Source organism: Zootermopsis nevadensis, unplaced genomic scaffold (assembly GCF_977971745.1).
Source record: "Zootermopsis nevadensis isolate Lab colony 2312 unplaced genomic scaffold, Znev_1.0 Znev_ptg000061l, whole genome shotgun sequence".
In the NCBI taxonomy this organism is placed as follows: domain Eukaryota; kingdom Metazoa; phylum Arthropoda; class Insecta; order Blattodea; family Termopsidae; genus Zootermopsis; species Zootermopsis nevadensis.
Window position 1 is genome coordinate 18,155,943 of NW_028259192.1, and position 23,218 is coordinate 18,179,160.

Genomic DNA, 23,218 nt, shown 5'->3' on the forward strand with positions numbered 1-23,218 from the left:
GTCCACTATAATTTAGAGCGACTTGCCCAATTACAGGCAGACAGATAATTAAGATATAAATACGGATTTCTAATCATTGCCAACATGACGAACAGCGAAGATGGCTGTCTTCTGGGATGTTTTCCCGTGTAGTCTGGTGATGATCGCCCTGACGTGAAGGCAATAAGCTCCTTTCAAACGTCGGTCATTATCCACTAGACCACACGGCGCAAAATCCCAGAAGACACCCATCTGCGTACTCGTCGCTGTGAGAATGTAAAAACTCGCATGAACAGCGCTTGTTTTCTTCTGTTTGTTACTGATTTGTTTATTTTGGACTTGTCCGTCATCTGTTGAAAGTTTTTAAAAAAGTCTTAAACATCACAGCGTTTCGAAAGATGGGTCTTCTTCCTTCGTCATCAAGCGTGGAAGAAGACACCTACTGTGCTGGATCGGGTAGACCGAGCTATTTCCGATTTGTCCACAGACGATGGAAGAATTCCAAAATAAAGAAATCAGTGCTTCTGTTCCTCCAGCTGGAGGAGGGAGTCTGTAGATCAGAATAGAAACATATGGGAGAGGTGAGTTTCTCTCCCCAGTGAGTAGTGTTATATCTGTGTTCTTCGCGGTGTCTGGAGAATTTCTATTTTGACACGAAGACACAGAAAGACAACTGTAGAAGAGAAACAAACGTCTCTTTTCAGTAGTCTTCTCGGGCGATTAGCCACGTGGATATGAAATTAATTTCGAACGTTTCAGAGGCTGTGAATCCATAATCAAGAGGATGTCGGTCCTTGGTGATGGAGGCAGATAAGTGTCGAGACGTAGTACGCTGTTTCCATACTCACACGGCTGATAGCCCGAGAAGGCATGCGGTTACTCGTCGTGAAAGCTTTGCTAACCATAACCACGTTTCTTGTGGTCGTTTCTGTCATGGCATCGTCATACTGCAATTACTTCTAGTTAGATCAGTGGGTTTGTAGTCGACACACGCACTCGTGGTTTGCTGTTGTTCTGTAAATTCGTTTAAGGAATCAAAACCCAAAGTTGAGCGTCTGCTTCTCCCAAATTTCGATATTGTTATTTTCCAACCCAAGGACCTCTGAAACGGCGTTGCGATCCAACTATAAAACAGCCATCGTAGTTTGAGATGGATTGTTTGAAATTATTAGTCGCTTCGTAAAAAGGCAAAACGGCGGATTGAGTTTAAGTTCTCTGTCTGTTGACTGTGTTTTGTGGATTCCTTTCCTAGAAGTAACAAGGCTTGCTACACGCTCAAATTAATTTTGACCGACAATTTGTCTCGTTAAGATCTGTAAGTTCAGTTCTAAATATTTTTATGTTTAATGCACATTTCACGAGACTGTCCATTTCGGTGATATAACTCAAATTCATGTCAGTGTAAATTCTCGGGTCACGAGTTCAAAGACGCGACAGGCAGAAACGTGTCTCAGACACAAATAATAAAATTGGGAAAATTACAAGAGTTTTATTTTCTTGAAATGTGTTATTTTCATGCTACATTTGTATGCTTTCTGAACTGTAACTAACGCAGAGATTGGTTTGTATTATGGCGATGCTAATTGTGTTACGCACTCATTCACTTTACGAAGTCTGATTTGTTGGTTTCTGCTCTTGTTCACAGAGGGCGGCAGCGCACCAGCAGCAAATAGCAGCTCAAAGTGAGTAATACCTTCTCGTTCGATAATGCAGCTCACTGCAAGGTTAACATAGAAATCCAACAGTATTATGCAAAGTGGCGTAACGGCTCTCGGGTAGTGCGGAAGGAGGAGGAGATTGGTGAATAATTTCTCTCCTCACGCCCTAGGCTGTTGGAATTCTGTCATTACAGCCAAGTGGGGCGACATTAAAACGAAATTCAAACTAACCACACCATTGCATAGAGCTGCATTGTTTAAAATAATTTCTTGTTTTAAGTATACGAAGAGAATTGTGATATTTATTTTTGATGAGTTTGTCTTAATTTTACTAATGTGATGCCTAATTATAACCGGCCTTACAAATTGTAAAATGTTTTATAAATGGTAAGTAGTGAATTCTATTAGAATATGATAATGGCTGGAAATACTAGAGTACAAAACAGAACGAAAAGTAACCGATGCGAACCAGTGTCTGAAACGTCAACAGCGTTACTTTTTCTGGAATCCACGTGATATAAGCATACGAGAGTTGTTTCTCGTTTGTTTGATGTGAATATAAACTTGCCTTTTTTGACACACGGAACATGTGTGCGGGTTATACAGGAGTTGCTCAGCTTCTGTTCGATTGGACACCGACGCCACATTTCGGTGATACGATTTTCGTAGAAATTCTGTCTGTGCCTTAATAGTCTACAAGCTTCGTGCATGGTACAAGTGTCGCCAGCGTGGAAAATATGCGGTGACGCAATTTTCAGTTATAACCTTGTTTCGAAAATGCAAATATCCGATAGTGACAGGTCTTTCTTTATGGCTTCCTCCACCACGTGACCCCATGTCCTTGTGAGACGCCTTAGGCATCACGTGTCACATGGCGAGTTACAGGCCCGTTTCGAGCAGATTTTACGTGGAATGATTGATTTGTTATGTTGTGTGGTGTGGTGTCGAGCAATGAGGATGGATGTGTTTTGTTTATAACTGGAGAGGTTCTTTATCGTCGGATGAAACGAAAATCAGATGAGCGTGATTGATTGATTTAAAAACTGGATTGATTCGTACAGACGTAGTTTAGAATCAGATGAGACGGGAAGATCTCTTTATATTCTGTTGTCTGTTTCCTGGCCTCGTAAAAGTGAAGTCAGTTTCGGAGTCACGAAGAAGTGTTATTATACACTGCTGATATGTTCCATCTCTACGGAATACCTATTCATAATCACCAGTCATCTCACCAGATTTAGATGTCAGGTTCTTAAGGCACCTTGTACGAACACTATTTCTGGATTGTTGTGCCATATAGTGTACCGACATTTCAGAGGTGCTGCTGTCCCCTGCTTGATAAATTTTTTATGCTTAAGGTTTAGCCGTGAGCGAGTATCCGTTCTCTTTTCATAGTTAATTTTATCCTTCTTTTTCAGCCGTTTATCAACTCGCGGCACTCTTAAAATGTATAATTACTTAGACCAAATCGATAGTGCAACATACAGAAGCTCAAAATGTGAAAATGTGCAAATTCTGAAAGTCACAAAGTAATATGAATATTTCTATTCTTTGCCAGGAACGTTATTCGAAATCGGTTTCTGCGTAAAAATTGTTTTGTCGCATCCATTCCACTTTGTTAGCCGAGGATGCCGCGCCGTGTTGCTGCGGCAACTTCTCCGACACTTTCGTTGGACGGGTTGCGTGTTCACGGCGCCTCGGGCGTTGTGAAGTGACAACCGTGTGGCATGTGGATAGCAGAGTGCTTGTCGAGAATGATTGCTTCTCAATTCTTGTAAACTGGGGACTCGTTTTCCAGCAGTTTGTTGATTACCAGGCAGTAGTGATTCATTGTCACGCTCGCTTAGAACGGAGGAACTGCGTTGGATAAGTTAGGAATGAGACGAATGTGGAGTAATACCACTGTACCACTGAAATTACAAGGGTTGAATGAAAAGCGATTTACGTGGTACAAAGGATGTGAAATAGAACCTGTTTTCTCTGCACTGGATGAGTAATGAAGCCTTCCACTCTGCTGTAATAATTTCCGCAAGGAACTTGAGATTTTAGTTTCTCACAATGGCGAGTATGAAGATGGCTGTCTTCTGGCATGTTGCACCGTGTAGTCTAGCACAAACTGACCGACGATTTAGACGTGATTATCGACCTGATGGTGGAGGCAATAAGCACATCTGAAATGTTGTCAGTTTCTACAAGACTGCACGGCGCGACATCCGAGATTGAAATGTCTCAAAATATACTATTTAGTTCGGAAACAGCGTTCTGTTCTGTTTGTATCTATTTGTATTTGTTATTCGTGAAAAGTGAATGTTAGTTTTTGAGCTGCATTGGGCAGGGCAACTTAGCGGGAACGCATTCTTGATTTATGCCTTGTCCTAATCTTAGTCAGTCCACCACAGGCTATGTTATGTCATGGTTGGTCTCCGTAAATAGCGGGACAATTCCTTAAAGTAGACCGCGGGAACTTATTTCTTCCATAATTTCTAGTTCCTTGTTTATAACATCCTTTCATCCTATTCGTAACGCCGTAGTTGATGCAGTATCGTTGAATCAACCGCGAATGAGTTAAACGTAATCCAACTCGAACTGATCATATTTAGGTGCTTACACAAGCTGTGAACCATAAGTTTGCGTTGCATTTAAAGTGTAAATTGTGTTTTAAGCTAGTTGTGAGTAATATTTTTCTACACCCTGTCCTCGTGAAATTAGTTGGGTCACCTCGCCGCTAGGCGCGCCAGCAGCTGGAGTGGCGTGAGGAGAACGCCATGCTGATCTGTTGTTGTCCGCCTGGCGTGGTGCGTGGTTGTGTGTGATCATTTGCACAGAGATTTCAGCATTGTGTCAATGAGGTGGCTTGAGCCGTAGTCTGTCATCAGATTGACAGTTCGGTTTGTCATAAGTGTCGTGAATAACATCAAGTTTTTGCTGGAGTGGTCTGTATTGTTTTATTATGCTTTGAATAAGCCGATTTAAGCGTTTTGTAATAGCATTCACTGTAATGGCAGAAGGTCCATTGCATAATGAACTTTAATTGTAAGGAGGGTTAGTGCAAGCTGTAATTTTGTGCGTGAGGAGTTACTGACGTCATCGTGCATGTTGGGGAGAGTTGTCAGGTGATATTTGCTGTTGTATATATGTGAAATAATATTAACTGTGTAGGCATGTATTTCCTAGAAACGGAAAGAGCCATCCGTCATATTGCACGTACATCGAAACTGGTCTTGTGGTATTATGTAATACTGTCGGTCTACATCCACTATTGTGTAAGGAGCTGTATTATACGCGACGAGAGGTTTAGCCTATTACAAATACTTTTTTCGCTGTAGAAAGGCTTTCTAGTGCATAAAAGTGGAAATAAGTTTCGATTTAACACCCTTCCCCGCGCTTCCACAAAGCAAATTGTTTCTCGGAAGGGTCAGTATCGTGGTGCTAACCAACGCGCATTGCATTAGTCCTTTGGATCAGTGCAGAGAGACAGAGGTCCTGTAGAACTTTCTACCTGGTGGAACCATGCAGTTCAGTTGTTTGTTGTAACTGTTGTTGACGTCTTTCTTCCTGCATGGCCCCGACTTCTTCAAAATAATATTTCTGTGTTTTGCACTTGTCATTGGCTCTACATTTTCATTTCGTGAATGCTGATTTTTGGTGCTGTTTTGTAAATAGCGTACGAAAGAGACATCGAGTATGCAATGTTATCATCAGTCCAGCAATTCTTGTGTAAGATGACAAAGCATAAACATTTTCGTTGTGTAAGTATCTCGAGAATCGTCACAGATTCAAGGGAAAGTATGTTGTATGATTTTAACAGACAGTGTGTAGTTAAATTCCATGATCATTTGATAATAACCGCAGGTGGACAATATCAAGGCAAGGAGGGATGGTAACTGGGCGATCGAGCCTATGAAAGATGACGAGGCTGTGTTACAATACTCGGTGCAGGGACCCCGAAACAGCATTCGTCAAACAATGAGCGAGTTTTGCTTGGAACTTGTGACCTCGTAGCAGAACATCTTTTACATTTTCCATTCATGGGCTGTTGCGCATCGTTCAGGTCCACTTTCAGAACTGGGCGTCCTTGGGCGAGTTATGCCTCGTCTGTGGACCGACATCGGAGATGCAATGGAAGGTTGCAGTGGAGACGCGGCGTACGCATGGATCGATCAATTACTGCAGTCAGCATTCACTGAGAAGTTCGTGTAGATGGGCAATATATTGTGTTGAGTACTGTCCGTAACAATTCCGCAGTAGGGGAGGATTTAGTATTGTAGGCCTGTAGGATGGTGTTACTTTGTTGGGTGGGAGTGGATGGAAGTTCCATAGAGAATAATGCCGAAATTCTCTTCCAGGCTAGCTGATAAATTGGACTAGAAGTATAAAAATATGTTCCTAAAATATACAAATTTTACACTATACTGAAAATATACAACAGAGTTACGTGTATGTAACATGTAATTCATACATGTTGAATATTTTATATTTTTAAAAACAATAATCCAAATCAGTTTCATGTTTAAATTAACGTATTGTCATAATACATTGTTTATTTAAAATACGGACTTAAATTGCGTCAGAAGTTTTAAAATAAGAACTAGAATCTTTATCTGTCCAGGAAGTAAACTGTTAAGTTTGCCCTTATAAAACGCCCCAGTTCGGGAATGCAATGTTTCCGTACTCATGTGTACATTTTGGGAATATTTATTGGATCTGTTAAAAGAGTCACTGCATATTTTGTATGGATGATACTGTATCGTATTCCTAGAAGTGCCTTTTTTGAGACGTTGAACAATCGTAAAGAGAAACCATCTGGGATCTTCGAAATCGATATCCCCATAAGAACGTGATAACGGCTGTGGGTGAATTTTTAGTCGGTTGCAAGTCTCCTATAGGAGTTTATGCGGGGTCCATACCAGTTTCATAAACCAGTTCTAAAGGGCTCTGACAATGATACACGAGCAATAGCTGACGCGCTCTAAAACCCACTGCTTCTACAGTGGTATATTGCAATTAGTTATATCGGGTTTGTGAACTCTTGTTTCTTATTCCAAACAGAACAAAGCGTTTCGGAAACTGGATGTTTTCTTCGCTACTTATAAAACACGAGGACGGAAGCAAATCCAGTTTCAGAAACGTTTTGTTCTGTTCGTAATATTGGACGGAATGTTATTACGAGTCTGGAACTCGGTAAAAGGAAAAATGGTGACTTGCTGCCATCTCATAACCCGAGAGTCGTCGGACTTATTCTGATAGAATTTTGTAGGGTATTGGAGGTCTTTGTTTATCCGCCTTGCATATTTTGCGCTATTTAAGTTGTAGGGGAGTATCAGAAGTTTGCATTTCACGAATTTAAAACCTGGAGGAACATTTCCTAAAATAGTTTTATCATGTATGCTTTCTGATAAGGGGATACTGCTTTACACAACGGATTTTTTTCGCTGAGTCCCTGTCTTCGCATCCTACACGTTAATTTAGCTGTTTACACTTTCGACTGAAGAGTTGTCCTGCTGGGTTTGATTGGTTTCAGTTCTGGTTACCAAGTTGAAACTTCGTATCAGCTAAGTGTACGGATGATCATACTACTCCACACAAAGTTGTTCACATACTTTGCTTTATGAGCTTTCACTTTGGTGATGTGTGCATTCAGGTGATGTTAGATTCTGTGTCACTGCTTATTCCTGCCTCTTTGTAGATGCGTTCTGTTTGTTCTGATAAATGCGCTTTCTTATGCTTATCTCCATTCTGAATGAGTAGGCTTATCTGAGTGAGAGTCTGTGTAGGCCTCTAAGTGTTTACATACTCATGCGTGTCTTTCGCAGACATCGTACAAACCGCGGGGTTGTTTCTGAGAATTGCATTTAATCGCAGTTGGTTGTGTCAGTTTGCAGAAAGAAATGAACATTTCTTTCTGATCTCAGAAATTGTGTAGGTTTATATACATGGGCCATTTGTCTAGGAAATGGACAGTTATACCAAATATCGTTGCTGCCTTTTGGGTGCTATTACATTACCAAAACTGTTTCGCCTCTCAGAATTAATGTGATAAGACGTGCAGGATTTGGTGGCTTGGTCGGTTGGTGAGTTATCATTTCCCAATTCTAGTTGTTTTATATTTCATTTGATTGGAAAACGTGCATTGAGTTACGGAAGTTTCTCTTTATGTGTTTTCGATACATTTTACTACTCATACAGATTAATTAATTAATAATTATGTTGCAAGAGAAGTGAGATACGATCGTTTGGTGTGTACGGTATTTACCATTTTCCACCAAACACAGTTTCTCATTTTCTGTCTAAATAAGGCGGGGATATAAAAGAATTGCACATAGTTTAGTGTGTTTGAGGCCATAATTTTAAGTGTAAGATAAGATAACGTGGCACTGGATTTGTACAGGTTGTTTTTTTTTTTTGCGTGGAATTGTGATGTCCTTGGCAGTATCTAGTAAAAGAAAAGGAATTTGATATATAATGAAGACTTATATGTGAGACTGCAGAGGCCTACACAGTTTTAGCGTCGCATTGGCAAAGAACATACATGTAGGTCTGGGTGGTGATTTATTGTTTGTATGTACGTATGCATATATTTGTACGTGTAGGCAATGTACATATGCAGTATCATTAACATCTTCTGAGTTACGCCACGTGACGGTTTATTTTAATTTGTGGAGTGCGTACCCATGCAGTTACGGTCCTGGGTTTGTATTTCATCCCTGACACCTATTCTTACTGAGATGCTTCATATTTTTTCTCTGTCCTTGTAGGCAAAGGGACTGACTGTACTTTACATAACGCCACGCTCGTTTCCTTCTATATCCTTTCCTGTTCATTGTACGTTGAACATCCTGTCATGCGAAGCTTTAATATAGTCCGAGCTACTGATGGTGTCGTTAAATCGCAAATACATTTCACTTCATTACATTACGAAGATCAGTTGGTTAAAGCGGTTTAAGGAAATAGTCATTGTTTATTCTGAGAATCAGAGTTAACGAATGTCAAAAGATATGGTACATTCATTAGTTTTAACTAGTTTTTAAAATGGCCAAACACAAGTGTCTTGTAATACCAGTGTTAAAAGTCTGTTTATTAATAGGGTTCTCAATAAATTTATAATTTAAGTGATTTGTTATTAAAGTTGTTTTGATAACACCAAGCGGTAATGTAATTGTTATTCGTTTAATATTAAACCTGGCAATTTGATATGCCAGTATCGGGAAATGTTTGAAGAAGGCTATGCTTTTGAATTTTAAAAATGACCGATTATAATCAGTTTCGTGAAAACAATAAATTTGCACTGGATTTTGATTAGGATACCTTTCAGGACCGTTGATAAGTTTGATAATTGTGAACCTTTCTGTGGTAATTGTAGTGTTCTGAAATTTACTAGTTTGGTGCGGCGCAATTGGTTTTGAAAACTGCAGGCGGTGAGGTCACTGGTCCTGGAGGCTATTGGAGGACGCATACCGATCAATGCTGGCGACGTCAGTTCTAGCGTCACTACTACGTGGTTCAGCCTTACGTCGTCAGAGCGGTTTTCTAATACATTGCAGTGAAAGGAAGTGTAACGTTTTTGATCGAATGCGTACTCCGTGAATGGCTTGTAATATCTTGATAGAAGAAACACGTTTTTTGTCCAATGTGGACAAACAAAATATTATTATTTTCTGTGGATGGCACAGTTGGAAGTAACAGTCCTTCTGACCTAATCTGTTTATTGCGTTGCCGAGGTCGACAGTGAATGGAGCTTTTACATGCAAGGCCCACTAAAGCCTTCATTGCTTCGTTCTTAAGCCGGGGGGCATTTTTACTCTAGACGGAAGAATCCAGCAGAAAGTGGAGACTAAGCTTTGATTCGCGCAGTGTCAGAAACGGCTCGGCGGATGACTGAGGTTCTGATAGTCAAGGTCAAGGTAAATGTAAGGTTACCCCGTGTGCTGATCTAGCATCACGTCATGAAGACGTTTGGCCGTCCTGGCTGCTTTAACCCTAGGAAAGAATCCCGGTACCTGTTGGATAGAAAGATGGTTAGGTCAATCACCCTGATGATGGAGTCAGCAAGCACCTCAGGAACGCCGGTAAACTTCTACCAGGCGACAGGGCGCAGTAACCAATAAGTCGACCATCTTCATGTTCAATGTTTATTTGGTTTTATTTGTTGTCACCGCGTAATTCGATGTTCTTAACAACCGGCTGACTTCTGATTCACATTAAATGCAATCTGTTCTAAGCCAAGCTTGCAAGCTGAACTTCCTAAGAGAGTATGGTAATTCCTGAGAAAGCCCCGAGACAAGACGAAGTTGCCATAACGTACAGATGTCAAGTATCAAAGCGCTTTACGTTTTCATCCATTTAATGGGATTTGTCTGAAAGTTGTGTTTCACTATTAAGAAACCGCTTTATATATGTCACTGCAGGAGGTCGAATTGTTAATTATTCCGTATTTAATTTTAGGGTCTTGTGTAAATGATAGTACGCTGGCTTTCCGCGTTTCATGTGTAATTTATCTTCTGAGACCGCCCAAGTGTTTCTGAACTTAGTTTTGTCCTATTTTTCGACGCATATCATGAAAAATGATAGCTTAGTCACTTAAATGTCTGGCTGCAAACTGCAAATTTGGCGTTCGATTCCAGTCAAAGTTGGGATATTTTCCTTTACCACCACGTCAAATTAAACCTTTGAATTGGAAAGAAATACCTGGTTCTCAATAGGCTGTGTTAAACATCAGTGAGTCATGTGAAATTTTGAGGGACAGTGCACAAATGTTATATGAAATATTATGATTTTTAAATGAAGGCTCTGTTTTGTAGAGTAATAAATACTATTATGAAGCGCTGCTTGGGAAGAAACTTTAATTAAATGTTATAAAGCTGAGGTATTTGCCGCTGCTTGCTTCTGGCTAGAGGACCTGGAATGCAACAAAATAACGACATAATAGTATACAACCCGGCGATGCAGTTTCTATAAAAACATCTGACGAAATGTTGTTAGACATTGGAGGAACTGTGTATTAATGAAACCAGAATGTAAACATGCACTGTGGTATTTATAAACTCGTCATTTGGCGTCTGCATGCCCCGTTGGCATTTATGTTTATTTGTATCAAATACGAACGCATTTTTTGCAAACCTACCTTCATTTATTTTAGTCAGGACAGTTGGTTTTTTTAAAAGTAATAACTGTGAATGATGAGCATTTTATTTTTAGAAAATGTATAAATTTCTATTAGAGGCGATAAAACTTCGATTTCTCTTCAAGAAATGCCTGTGTTAGTGATATTTCCCTGGTGAAAGGAAGCCCAAATCAACTCTGTGACAGTAAAGAATCGCTTCTTATTCTTTCCATTTCGTAAACATTAACTCTGTAATTTCCCAGAAGACCTTGGTCTTACCAGCCGGTTTCTCAGCCACGATGTTTTTCAGGAAGGTATAATACCAGCTGTTGGTGAGAGATTATTGTTCTTTTAATTGGGTGTGTCAAGTGGAGTCGTCGTTACCACGGAGATCTACGAACTGCGCGGCTAAATAACAGGCACATTTATTTTGCACAGTTATCTAAGGTGTGACTGGGGGGTTTATGACGTCGAAGTGACAGGTAGATAGATGAGCGAGTCAGTGAAGAAGTTAATGTTAGCGTGTCATTTCAAGGCACGCTGATGACTGTCCGATCTGCGACACACTTTTCTAGTAAAGGGGATTTATCGATGACTTTGTTTTACAATCTTAGCTTTACGAAGTTCTAACAGTGTAGTTCTGCTTCTGGTATTTGCATTTCATTAATTTCTAATCGGTGATCTGATTGTCGTGGCCATACACGTATCGACAATAATTGTGCGAGGAGGTAAAAGGAAACGCGAACAGTGTCTGGTCAGACGTCGGATTCCTGGATTTAAACGTTGCCTCGGCGTGTGTTATTACTAGTTATATCAACAACTGACTTTCTATATGAAGATGGCTGTCTTCTGGGTTGTTGCGCCTTGTAGTCTTATAGAAGTTTACCGACGTTTCAGAAGTGCTTGCTACTTCCATCATCAGGGCGACTTATCGCCATCTACATTCATGACGAATCTGTGAGAAATTCGATCTCCTGCTTATTGTTTTTTCGTCGACCATCCCTCATAATTATTTTAAATTTCTCATTGATAATATCCATTTAAACGGAAATCTTGTTCTTTATGTATGAATGTTAAGATATCATGGTATACGCGCATATTACAGCCAGAATATTTGTTCAATTCTAAAGGGGTTTTGACGACGGTAGTTTACATTTAAAATTATTGGTCCAGTGACAGAGACTAGCTCTATATAAGGAACCCAACAGAGTAGGTACCTCTCACTTGAAGACGGAGACAGAACCAGCCTCCGAAACGTCGTGATTTTAAAAGAACAGACGATGGAAAAAGTCCTGATAAAGAATAATTTTAAACAGAATATTTGTGGTTAGGAAGGGACTCATTTGTAAGGTCATCCCGTGCCGCTTTATTAACCACAAAGGTTATGGTTGACGAATGTGATGGCAGCAATGGTTGACAAGTCGCGTGAGTTTTGTAAACAAATCCAAGTGTGCTTTAAAAGGCGTTATTGCACCATTCGTCTGGAATTTCCAAGATAAGCCACGACTGCCACTTTAATTGGTTTCCTGGTCAACATTCGAATTGACTACATCTTTGTTGCACGAATAGGTACTGCAATGTAATGTATTATCATGTATCTATAAATCGCGTATAATATTTTCTGTTAATGCTCTTCCTAAATAAATATCGTTTTTCAGAGTGCAGGGACTTTAATGTAACAGCAACGAGTTTAGCATAGACTTTGAGTAAGGTTCAAGTTCTGACGCTGGGAAATCGTTGCTTCGCATTCACACGGTTGTCGCGTGATACCGTCAGCTGGTCAGTGTTATGATAGCATCGGCTACAGTAGTGTAGTGACAGCCAGGATGCTGGGCGGACAATATCACATATACAACCGCCACCAGGTGTCCAGCAGCAGCGAGAGCAGCAGTTCGACCTCCGTTCATGATCAGGAGGACGCAGGATTCGCGGGCTTCCTCAAAAGGCACTGTCATCTCGCCGACGAGAAACCTCACCATGAGGAGAAACCTCACCACCATAGTGGCAGACATCTGCAGGACATCCTCAGAAGCCTGGGGCGCAAGGTATTATTTTTTGGGGTGTGCAGGGGTCTAGGGAATATGAGGTGGGCTAGTGAGTTGGAAATATCGATCAGAAAAATTGGGGGTGATGTCTCGTAGTTGTGAGGCAATTTAGGCATGAGAGATTCATCGGTCATGGATCTCGTAGTGATGAATTTTACTTTGAAGCAGAGATGAATTAATTTGGGGGATGCGAGAATTAGATTAAACGACAGCCGGAGTTACTAGAGAGAGGGCTAGATGTGCATAGCGAGGATTATCGAAGACAGGCATTTCGTATGCGATTCGTAATCCTAGGAAAGACGGGACTGACGGAGTTTAAGGAAACTCTGTTGTTATGGTACACGAACTCGAACAATTAGTAGGACTCAGTCCAGGAGTGCGTGTGTTTCTAGCGAAGTTGGGTCAAGGTTCATTGCGAAGGCTAGTCATGATGTTTGTTCAGTAAGCGTTAGTAAACCAAGTTCTGTCATCAGGTGTGTTTCTCCATTGAATTTCCGTTGGTTTTAATATCGGTCTGTGAGGCTTATGATTGGCTAGATTTGGAAATAAATGTTCGGCCATGGATTGTGTCCAGTATTGTCAGGCCTACATTGTTGGTGATGACGTTAGGTGAGTAAGAGCTAGGTTCAGTCTGAGTATGGTCGGTAAATAAGGCTTCGATTTTGAATTTAAGGCACCGGGTGAGTGCGTGTTTATCTTAAATATTAGCCAGCGTGGTATATGATTAGTATGAGGTTCGAGGCTCGGTCAAAGGTCGAGTGTCGTGTTCGGTGATGTTCAGTCTTAAACCAGCAGTGAGTGATGCGATTTGGTGAACAACCGTGACGCTTATTCCTAGAATGTAATGGTAATGAAATAGCGATCTTTGAGGTCCAGTCTGGAAGTGTGTTAGCGAGTGAGGTTCGGTCAGTGAGGTGTGGTGCTCTTCAGGTGCGGGGCAGTCTGGACGCGAGTGGATCCAGCGGCGAGTCGCGCAGCAAGAGTCCAAGGCGCACCAGCTGCTTCCTGGAGGTGCCGACCGACCCTCTGTTCCGCTCCCGGTCTCGATCCCTGGACGACGGCGCCCGGACTCGCGTTTCGCCCAGCGACTGCGAGGCCACCTACCGCATCTTCGACGAGATCGTCAAGGAAGGTAAAACTGTCTGTGTTTTGCCTGTCACGGCCTTCAGATGACAAGTCGCCTTTCCGTTCTAAGTTTGCGTGAGGCGCGTTGTGTGTCCTCAGGGATCGGAAGCACGCGTTGCGCTCTCGTCCAATTGCAACCTTGATTTCCTGTTGCTATGGTTACCTGTCCGTAATATATGTGAAAAAATCCATTAAAATGTTGCATTCTACATTAGCTAATGAGAATTGACTTCACCTCCACTCCGCCCTTCGTTATGTAACCATCAGTTACAGAACGTCTCGGCCGAGTAATTAACAACCCTGCTTTGTATCCAGGGGGTACCAGGTTCAGATCTTAGCCCGGAAACGGGTTGAAAGGGTTGTCCTGACAGAGCATTCGACAGCCGACGGTAAATAGCATGTACAGAGGTAGACGAGAATACCTGTTTGTAAGACAAATAAGCATTTTTGTTATTACAGCAGCTTTTATTCTGCTGCTTAGAGTTGTTTTTGAAATTACGGAACCGTTTAGACGTTAGGTAGGACTCCGTGACGGCCGATCATCCCGTCGAAAGGCTTGTGCTGACACAGGACAGAAGAACACTGAAAAAATGCGGACGAACATCCATGTCGTGAGTGGGATTCGAACCCTATCTCTCAGTGTCTGGATCTAACTTATAAGCTATTCCGCTGATACCCTTATTTCTATTCGATTTCCTTGCGGAGCGCAGAAAGTGAATTCATAGAGGTCGTGTATGTCATTCTGGCTGGCTTTCTCTGGCCACATGGAGCTAGTTTATATACCACTCAGCACAGCTGATGTCGGTCATTTGAAACCTTTTCGACCCGATGTACGTTTAACGAATTACAAATGAAACTCCTTTTCTTGAGTACTGGATTATATCTGTTGTTTATTGTCGCTGTAGTAGTTTTGTATCCGATCTGTAATAAAGGAACACAAAGACTAACGAATTGTTCAAAGAAGCAAATATACAGTTTGAAATGCGTCATGAACTATTGTATGAACTTTGAAAACTCATTTTCCACGAGTTTTTCACGTGCTGAAAGGAAATTACTGACCATTCGCTTTATATTCTGTTGAAAACGTAACAATCTATCTCCAGCCACGTAGTCCGATGCTGCGTGTGAATGACTGACCACTACTGGAGGGGATAATGCTGTTTCTTCTATACCAACTGGCAGACTAGATTTGTATAACATGGTACCAAAGCAAGAAATATGGTCTGTGTAAGGGGTATGATGTTGCCGATTAATGAGAGAGTATGGAAAGCCTCAGGTCCATGGGAATAACGCGGAAGCGAATTTAATGATGCCGATAGACGCTGTCAGCAGGCCGTATAAATTCGAGTGGGTTCTCCTTTAACTGTAACAGTTTCAGTGTAGAGGGTTTTCTTTTTGAGTACACTAATCCTGTTGAAAGTTACGAAATACCTGGATACCAATATAGCCGTTTAGTTACTGCCTCCAATATGAGATAATTAAGACTTCGGATAACTACCAGTAAGTACGTTACCCAAATTATTCAGTGAATTTCTCACAAGATACCAGTCAAATCCCCTGCTGAGTTACACCTTTGCTTTTTTGCAGGACATTAGAATGAAACGATATCCCAGGGAATGAAGTTAGGTTAGGTCTTTGGCGAAAACTGTTGCATTAAAAAAATTATTACACTTTTAAACAGACATTGATGGTTTTTGTTTTACAAAAGAAGATATTTAAGATTTATAAATATCGCACATTTAACAAGTGTTTTATGAACGAGTTATATCCTTTACCTGTGAACGTTCGCGCGCTGCTGTGGCGAAGTTGGTAATCATACGAACCACTGTTCGAGTCTTGTGACAAGCATGAATGTTTTCTTTGCCGTGATTTGTATATCTCATATTATATTAGAATAGTCAATTCAAGGAGATTTCGTTCGGCCGGGCATGTAGCTGGAATGGGAGGAAACAATTCGTACACCAATTTTGGTGGTGAAGTCTCTTGATAGACCGAGAATAATGTTTGAGAATAATATTAAAATTGTTTTTAAGGAAATGGACTGTGCTGAGGCACGTTTTAGTAGTTGTTCAACCTTTATGTGTTATCAGATTTAGTTAAAGTATTGAACAAGTGAATGCATGGAAGATATTACTGTCTGAAAGGCATATGAATCGAACTGCCAAATAGGACGTAATAAAATCTGAGATTTTCAGAAATTTGTAGAACACTCTTAGTTCTATTAAAACCGGAATTCATTTAAACGGAATTTCAGTCACGCAGTGTTTTTACGTTTTTTTTATTAGAATCGCATGATTTGTTTCAGTATGCATGTAACGGTTGCCGACTTTAATCGATTAATTCCGTAATCGCAGATTATTTTCTTCGGTCCGTTGATCAGTCTCTTACGACATACGGTCTACGACCTGCCAATAAGGGCACAGAGTTTTGTGCTAACCACGAAGTTAATCACGATTTCAGTTGTATGTGTTTACTGTATTCATGCCATAGAAGTTTATAGTGGTTACGTGTTATAGTTTTATATTTTCGACATTTTGCCTCCTCTTGGGAAGTCCTGTTCATTTGGCTGTGTTGAATTATTTCATATAGTCCTGCAGAAATATTATTTTCTAACCCTAGATTTGAGACCGTATTTTTTTTCCGTGCCCTGTCTTCAAACCTAAATAACGACTTAGGATCTTACAACAAAAATATAATTAATATTTTATTCATACGCATCATCTTCGTAGTTATTGAGCGAAGAAGGCAGATTGAAGGTCTTGAGGCAAAGTGCTTGCTGCGGAAAATAGTTAACGTTTTAGAAGACGAAGCAGAAAATAAATTACTGGGAAATCACATTCGTAATTCATCACGTGACACTATTCGGATGATTAATTCAGGTTTGATTCTCAGAGTTCGGTTGGTCGAACGTTACGTTTTTGTTTTCTCCGTTTACTGTGTCCTTGGTGGGATTGGAGATTATGCGGATCGTCGTCGTTTCGTTATCTGCATTCACAAAGGATTACAACATTCCCAAATTAATGCATTCTAATACAGAGAGATTAACTCATCCCTTCATGAACATTAGTTTGGTGCAGTGTTGAGACATTTCTCTGTTCTCACAGGTGCGCTTCTCAGGCGCAGTTCCTTGGAACCCGACAGACGGTGCTTCTCCCTAGGGACCACAACGACGCATCACCGCGCGTCCGATGTCAGTCTGGACCCACATCATGCTGCAATATTGTTCAGGGATTCTCGAGGGGTGAGTACCATGCTTTGTTTAGTCAAGGTCTTCATGTTTCGAGATCAGACTGGTAACCAAGAAAAATCAGGACTGTCCGACTTTTGAACACAAAGGAGTCAGAATGTGTCTTATGCCCTCGCCCATAGCCTGAACTACGTATATCGCATAATCTATGTTGTGCCATATTTAGTTGAATTGGCCCATAGAGTTAGAAAACATGCCTGTTTATCTCTCAGCTCCAAACATTTTTACGAAGTTTGTATGGCGTGAAGAAGGCTGTGTAGTCTGGTAAAGTTTACCGAAGTTTCATGGGTGCTTGCTGCCTCTGAAGGTCTGCATTTCTGAAACGTCGGCGAGACATCTTCATACTCACTGTCGTGAGAACCTGAAGTCTCGTTTTGGAGAGTACACTTTTTAAATGTTTGCCTTCGAATTCGTCGAAGAAGGACGCTGTTATCACCATTAGAAACGTCGCAAAATATAGTTAGAATAGAGTATCATTGTTAATAACACGGAATCCAACGTAGGGCTTCTGTTTGAGGAAGAAGAACTTAGTTGAATAGCGGATGACGAAGTAATTAAACAGATCAGATTCGAAACGAAACAATGGGCAGCTCTGGCGATCGGAAGTATATTCAGAGCCCGTACGAAGCTGAAGAAGCCCTTTCAGATCGTAATACAAAACTGAAAGTCGTCTGTGTTGTGACGCGTGACAATGAGTTGTCTCATCAGTGTCAGACTTTACGCATTTGGTAGGTGCCTGTACAGTGTAAGACTGTAATCCTGATTTATAGGTGACTTGTGGTAAGTAACGTTCAGTTGGGCAAACGCAGTTACTCCCTTTCGGATTCGACACTAATTCCCTTATCTCTCACTCACCATACCTAGTAATGTGCTCATAGTTTGCCATGAGAAGCTAATATCTGCTTAGGTAGTCAAGCATTCTGTGCGTTATGGAACCCGAATTTGTTTACAAGAGCCCCTCATTGATCCTTGCACAGTATTTCTCAAAGACCAGTTTTAATAATACCCTCCAGTATTCGCCTGTATCTCGCAAGCGGCTCCTTCTTCAGGGGTTTCGACTGAAATTCAGAAATGCATTTAACATTCATCCCATGCTTGTTACATGCCTCGCTGATTTCTTCCAGATTTGATCATAATATTTTATGAAGATTGGAAAGTATTTGGCTTCTCATATATATATATATATATATATATATATATATATATATATATATATATATATATATATATATATATATATATATATATATATATATGCTTAAAATACCTTGGAAAAGGCTGTAGTTGCTCGGGTGATTGAGTTTGCTTGATTTTACTGAACCCGACGTTTCATCACCAGGCTCGCAGAAAGCCACTGGACCGTGCCCTGAGTCACTTCAGTACAGTCCAGTACATTTCCCACAAGTGCCGCGTTTCTGTATGTACTGGGTTTAAACGCTGTAAACATGAAAGGTCCAGGTTGTAACTGTGACTGCTGCTACGTTCTGATTCAATTACGTGTTTGTGCCACCAATATAATGTATCTCTGTCATCAGCGGTAAGGTTACGGGGCATACCATTGTGTTCATAAACAATGGGAAATGTCACCCACATGACACGACAAGGAAACAATGTTTGTAGACAGAACAGGAAGTATTTTGAATTCATAGTCACGTACTTTGTCTCATTCCCTTCAATAATTTTTTTTATGTGATCTGGGATCTCATGTAGCACGTTGCATGATTTAACGACGATATTTCAACGACAGAACTTAAAATTATCGATTGATCGTGACTGGAAGAAAACGCTTGTCATTTTGAAGATACTATCCCAGCTTTTGTTCTCCTGGAGAGGCTGAGGATAACCAGAATTCTCCAGAGGTCATTTAGAAATCGAAAATCCACGAAGATAGAGTTATAAATAATTCACCAGAGCACCCTGATATTGGTTTTGTAAACACCACATCCCATAAATTAGGCGGAACGTAGTGTGTCGAAGTTCCAACGTTTCTGGCGAGCGTAAATATAATAATAATGTAATATGTAAAATTGTTTATCGTCTGGACCGTAAAGTTACAGAACTACAAAAGATTCTGTTTTCGCTAGAGGGCGTGGGGAACACAAAGCTTAACTGTGTCCCCCACCAACGCTTGAGATTTCGTATGGCTGGAGATTATTATTAAAATTTACAAACGTAGTGAATGAAACTAACTCAGTTGTTTTATATCAAAATGGTGAAAGAGCGAACATCTGAGGTTGTGCGTTTTAGTGACGATTGACGAGAGATTGTGCAGGGCGGAAGATGTAAACATACCTAAAGTTTCAAATGAAGCCTCAACAGTGTTTGTGTGTTGGAAAGCGCCGAATGAAGCGATTACGATGGTGTAACTGAGTTATAACAAACTGCGCTTTAAAATACAGCCTGGATTGATCTGTTATTTCCTTTGGTATTAAAATATACGTCTCGTTTGTTGACAGAGGATTCTTTTAAGTATCAGTGTCAAGAACGTGATTAAGAAATTGTGTTTCAGGATCATTCTGTTGTCCACTGAGCGTTTTATATTCAACATTTAAGTGCAATGTAAACGTTATCTGTGCTCTAAATTCAGAATGTATTAGAATTCAAGTTCCATGTTTATGTGCATTCCTTTCAGTTTGTCTGAAGTTTGTCTTCGCGAGTTTGTTATTTTGTGTCTAGCGTGCTTGAGAGAACGGTTGTCATGTAGCATTACCACTTGTGACGTATGTGACATAGTGGTGGAGCTGGTACAGTTAGTTCTTCAGTCTGATTCAGAATACACGTATTCTTTCGTATACATTCAGCGTCAAGGATTTTTTTCCTAGTTGCACGTGACAACTTTAATAAAGTCAGTGTTTAATACCCGTTGAATGTTATGAAAAGTAAAGTAATGTTATCGCACATAAGCTTTAATTCTCAATTAATGTTTTGTAGCACATTATCATCAAATCAGCGTTGTATATAGGCCTTTATATACGTATATATATATATATATATATATATATACATACATACACATATATATATGCAGGAGAAACCAAATGTTGGCCAGTTTTTATCAGACAGGCAAAATTTATACTCGCCAGACATTTCCTGTACAACAAAATTAGTCACGAACAGTTGTCGGCAAACAACTGATTACAACTGACTTATACGATGGAGAGGCGAGTCAATTCTGTCTGCATTTCCAAACTGTAGAGTTGAAGCTAAGAGAGGGATCATTCACACAGTTATGCTGGCGAATTGTATTTCGCTCTAATCGTTTTCCTACATACCGACGTTTAGATACGTTAGTGTGGAGAAATCATAGGGGAACGGAAGACAGTACTGGAGGAGGAGGAAGACAAAGAAGAAAGGGAAAGAAAGAAAGAAAGAAAGACCCGTCATGGACGAACCACAAGTGTTTGTCGATGACTCGAATATATGCCATTTCCGACATGACGTGGATGGTTGTCTACGCTTTTCTGCATGTAGAGGCTTTGCGATGTGCCGATCACGGGTTCAGTGAGACCTGCCAAATGTTTAAAATGATTCACAGTTTCACAATTCTGAAGCGGAACCGGCCAAAAGGCCTAAACCTTGAGAAAGGACCAAGAAGCTGCTGAAACAGAGAACGTCTGTGCATCACTATTTATAACGAAAGTTCCATAGGCCTGGTGTTGGTGTAGTGAATGAGTAGTCAACCGGACGGACGTTCTATCTACGCCTGCAGTGTACAAGACGTGCCTGAACTTACGAAGAATACTGCTCGAAAACGTAACTTCGAATACACACCAATGTCCTACAATATGCTGCGATGTAATTTTGTCAATAAGAAATTATTTTTATTGTAATTGAATGAGCAGAATTCGCCGACGTTAACCACATGAAATGAACATGTCCGAAATCGTGATTCAAACGTGGAACATTGATTTTACTTGAATGCAATAACTTTTTAATACATCCACCATCTATCTCAAGGAATATTTGTAGATGAAACACGTTCTTTGGATCATCCTTAACATACATGCGTTGATAGTTCTTGGGTCTATTTGCAGCAAATATCTTCAGTTAGGTAACGGAAATGAGCTATTAATTTTGTAGCGTCCACCTGCCTTTCGATGAAACTGATTCTGGTGGATTAACAGAAGTTACGGGTTTGACGCCTCACTGACGTCGCTTCGAGACAGGGGTGTGTGCAGATTTCTCGCTGAGTTGGCGAGTCTTAAAATACCAATGGGCCCTGGGCCCACCGCCACTGGCAGATGTTGCACCCACGGCATGATTCTGTGCACGTGTATCTGTGATGTTGGTTGTTTAAGAAACTCGTGTGATTGCCGTTGGGAATTTGTAAACAGAATTTAATTTAGCGCTCATTTGAATTTTACCTTTTCGCGATTTATTATTTTCGTGAAATCTTATAATATTTCGCTGCGTTGAGCGAAACTTTCTGCTAGAAGTGTGATGTAACCTGTCACAGAAGAGAGTGCTGTTTTCTTTGAGGACGCTGATGGTCTCTTGAGGATGAGAAAGCAAGGGGAAGTTTTATGTACAGTGCGGCGAGAAATCATCAGGATTGTGTTCTGCCAAACCGTTTTCGTACCAGTGCAGGCGGTGTAATGTGTACTCATTTCCTTTAATATTCTACCACATCTTCCTTCTCCGTCAAGATTTTTTCTTTTTCTAGCTTTTCGTCTTGATCATTTTTGTTTGTTACACTTGGGCTGTATCCTGCCCAGTTCTTATCAGCTTACGTCAGGCAATAACAAATCAGAAGTTTGTTTCTCATACCAGTAATAACGAAACAGACTTACCCGGTGTAAACCCCCGTCCAGTGACTTTTGCGAACCGTATAATGAAGTTTGCAGCATCGGTCTTGTTATATATAATAAGGCGAGGGACGAAGACTCAGTGCTTTTTCGCATTTTCATTTCTTATTTACACATTTTAAAAATGTTTGTTTTGCCATCACGTGCAGCTGTATGAAATACGAATGTTCATTACCGTGTTTACAAGAGCCCACTTGTGGACCCTTACCAAAGCCAGTTGGATTCAGTTCGCACTATTACGGTCTGTTTCTTTAAAATCTGTTCGTCTTGTGCAACTCTTGTTATATCTGGTTGTGTAGTCACGCTAAATATAAATTGTCGAAATATCTTGCTGCTAATTCTAATAACCACATTCCTGTTTTAGTCCTGCAAAAGAATCCATGTTATTCCGAGGCTCTGCAACATTTCCCATCATACTAGGTGTCTCTCCTACCCCGCAAGATTTGCTCGCCAAAGGACTGCGTACTGGACGTATTTGAAGCTGTTTTACCTGTGTCTGAGGTTCATCTTCTCAATCCTCAGTCTGAATAAGCGCCACGCGATGATGACGGAGAGTTGGTTACCCGCGTGCCTTATGACCATTAGTTGCCGATGGGATCACAGATCGCTCTGCAGTGCACGCATGTAAAGATTTCGGTGGACCGTATTGCGCAAGTTACTCGGTAGATGGCAGCACGAGGATTTTATCGTGATACGTGTTGCTATGCTACCAGGCCTCTCACAGCATCGATTAAGACATGCGTACAAATAGTTGGATAACACACTATTCGTTCCGAAGACATTGATCCGTTCGACTGCCGTTGCGGCATGTCTTGTCATGGAATTTGCTGGGTCTTCACTGCCTTTAAAAATCACGTTCTTTGTCTCTGTCCCTTTTAGACAATGTCGTCAGGTAGAGTCGCTTTGTTGACGAAACTCTGGGTTTTAGCGCCGTGTAGACGCTCGTTGGCAAATGTAAACGCGGAGGAGAAACACACACTCCATCTTCGGGGCTGAAGTAAGGGAAGACTGAAGGAATAGCTCACTTTCCTTTCCAATTTTCGTGCTTGTTTCCGTCTTCTTTATTGCCTTCCTCCTCTTTTGTTGTCTTCTTACCCTAATATTCAGTTTTCTAGATGTTATAATCGAACTGATAATTATGAAATTATGGATATTATTCCCACACATTCGGGAGATTACTGACTGTTGCTATAGGCCTATTATAATTTTTCTCTGGAATATTTTTAGAATACTGTTTTACCGTATTTACTAGAATTTAATGC

At 40.7% G+C, this 23,218-nt stretch overlaps 1 protein-coding gene across 1 annotated transcript in view; it reads left to right on the forward strand.

Moving 5' to 3' along the window:
* LOC110831051 (SNF4/AMP-activated protein kinase gamma subunit) overlaps positions 1-23,218 on the forward strand; it is a 122,815-nt gene that overhangs the window by 76,850 nt on the left and 22,747 nt on the right. The window contains exons 5-6 of the mRNA XM_022066647.2: positions 1,625-1,661; positions 17,009-17,145. Coding sequence (XP_021922339.2) covers positions 1,625-1,661; positions 17,009-17,145 — 174 coding nt within the window. The remainder of the gene's footprint in view (positions 1-1,624; positions 1,662-17,008; positions 17,146-23,218) is intronic.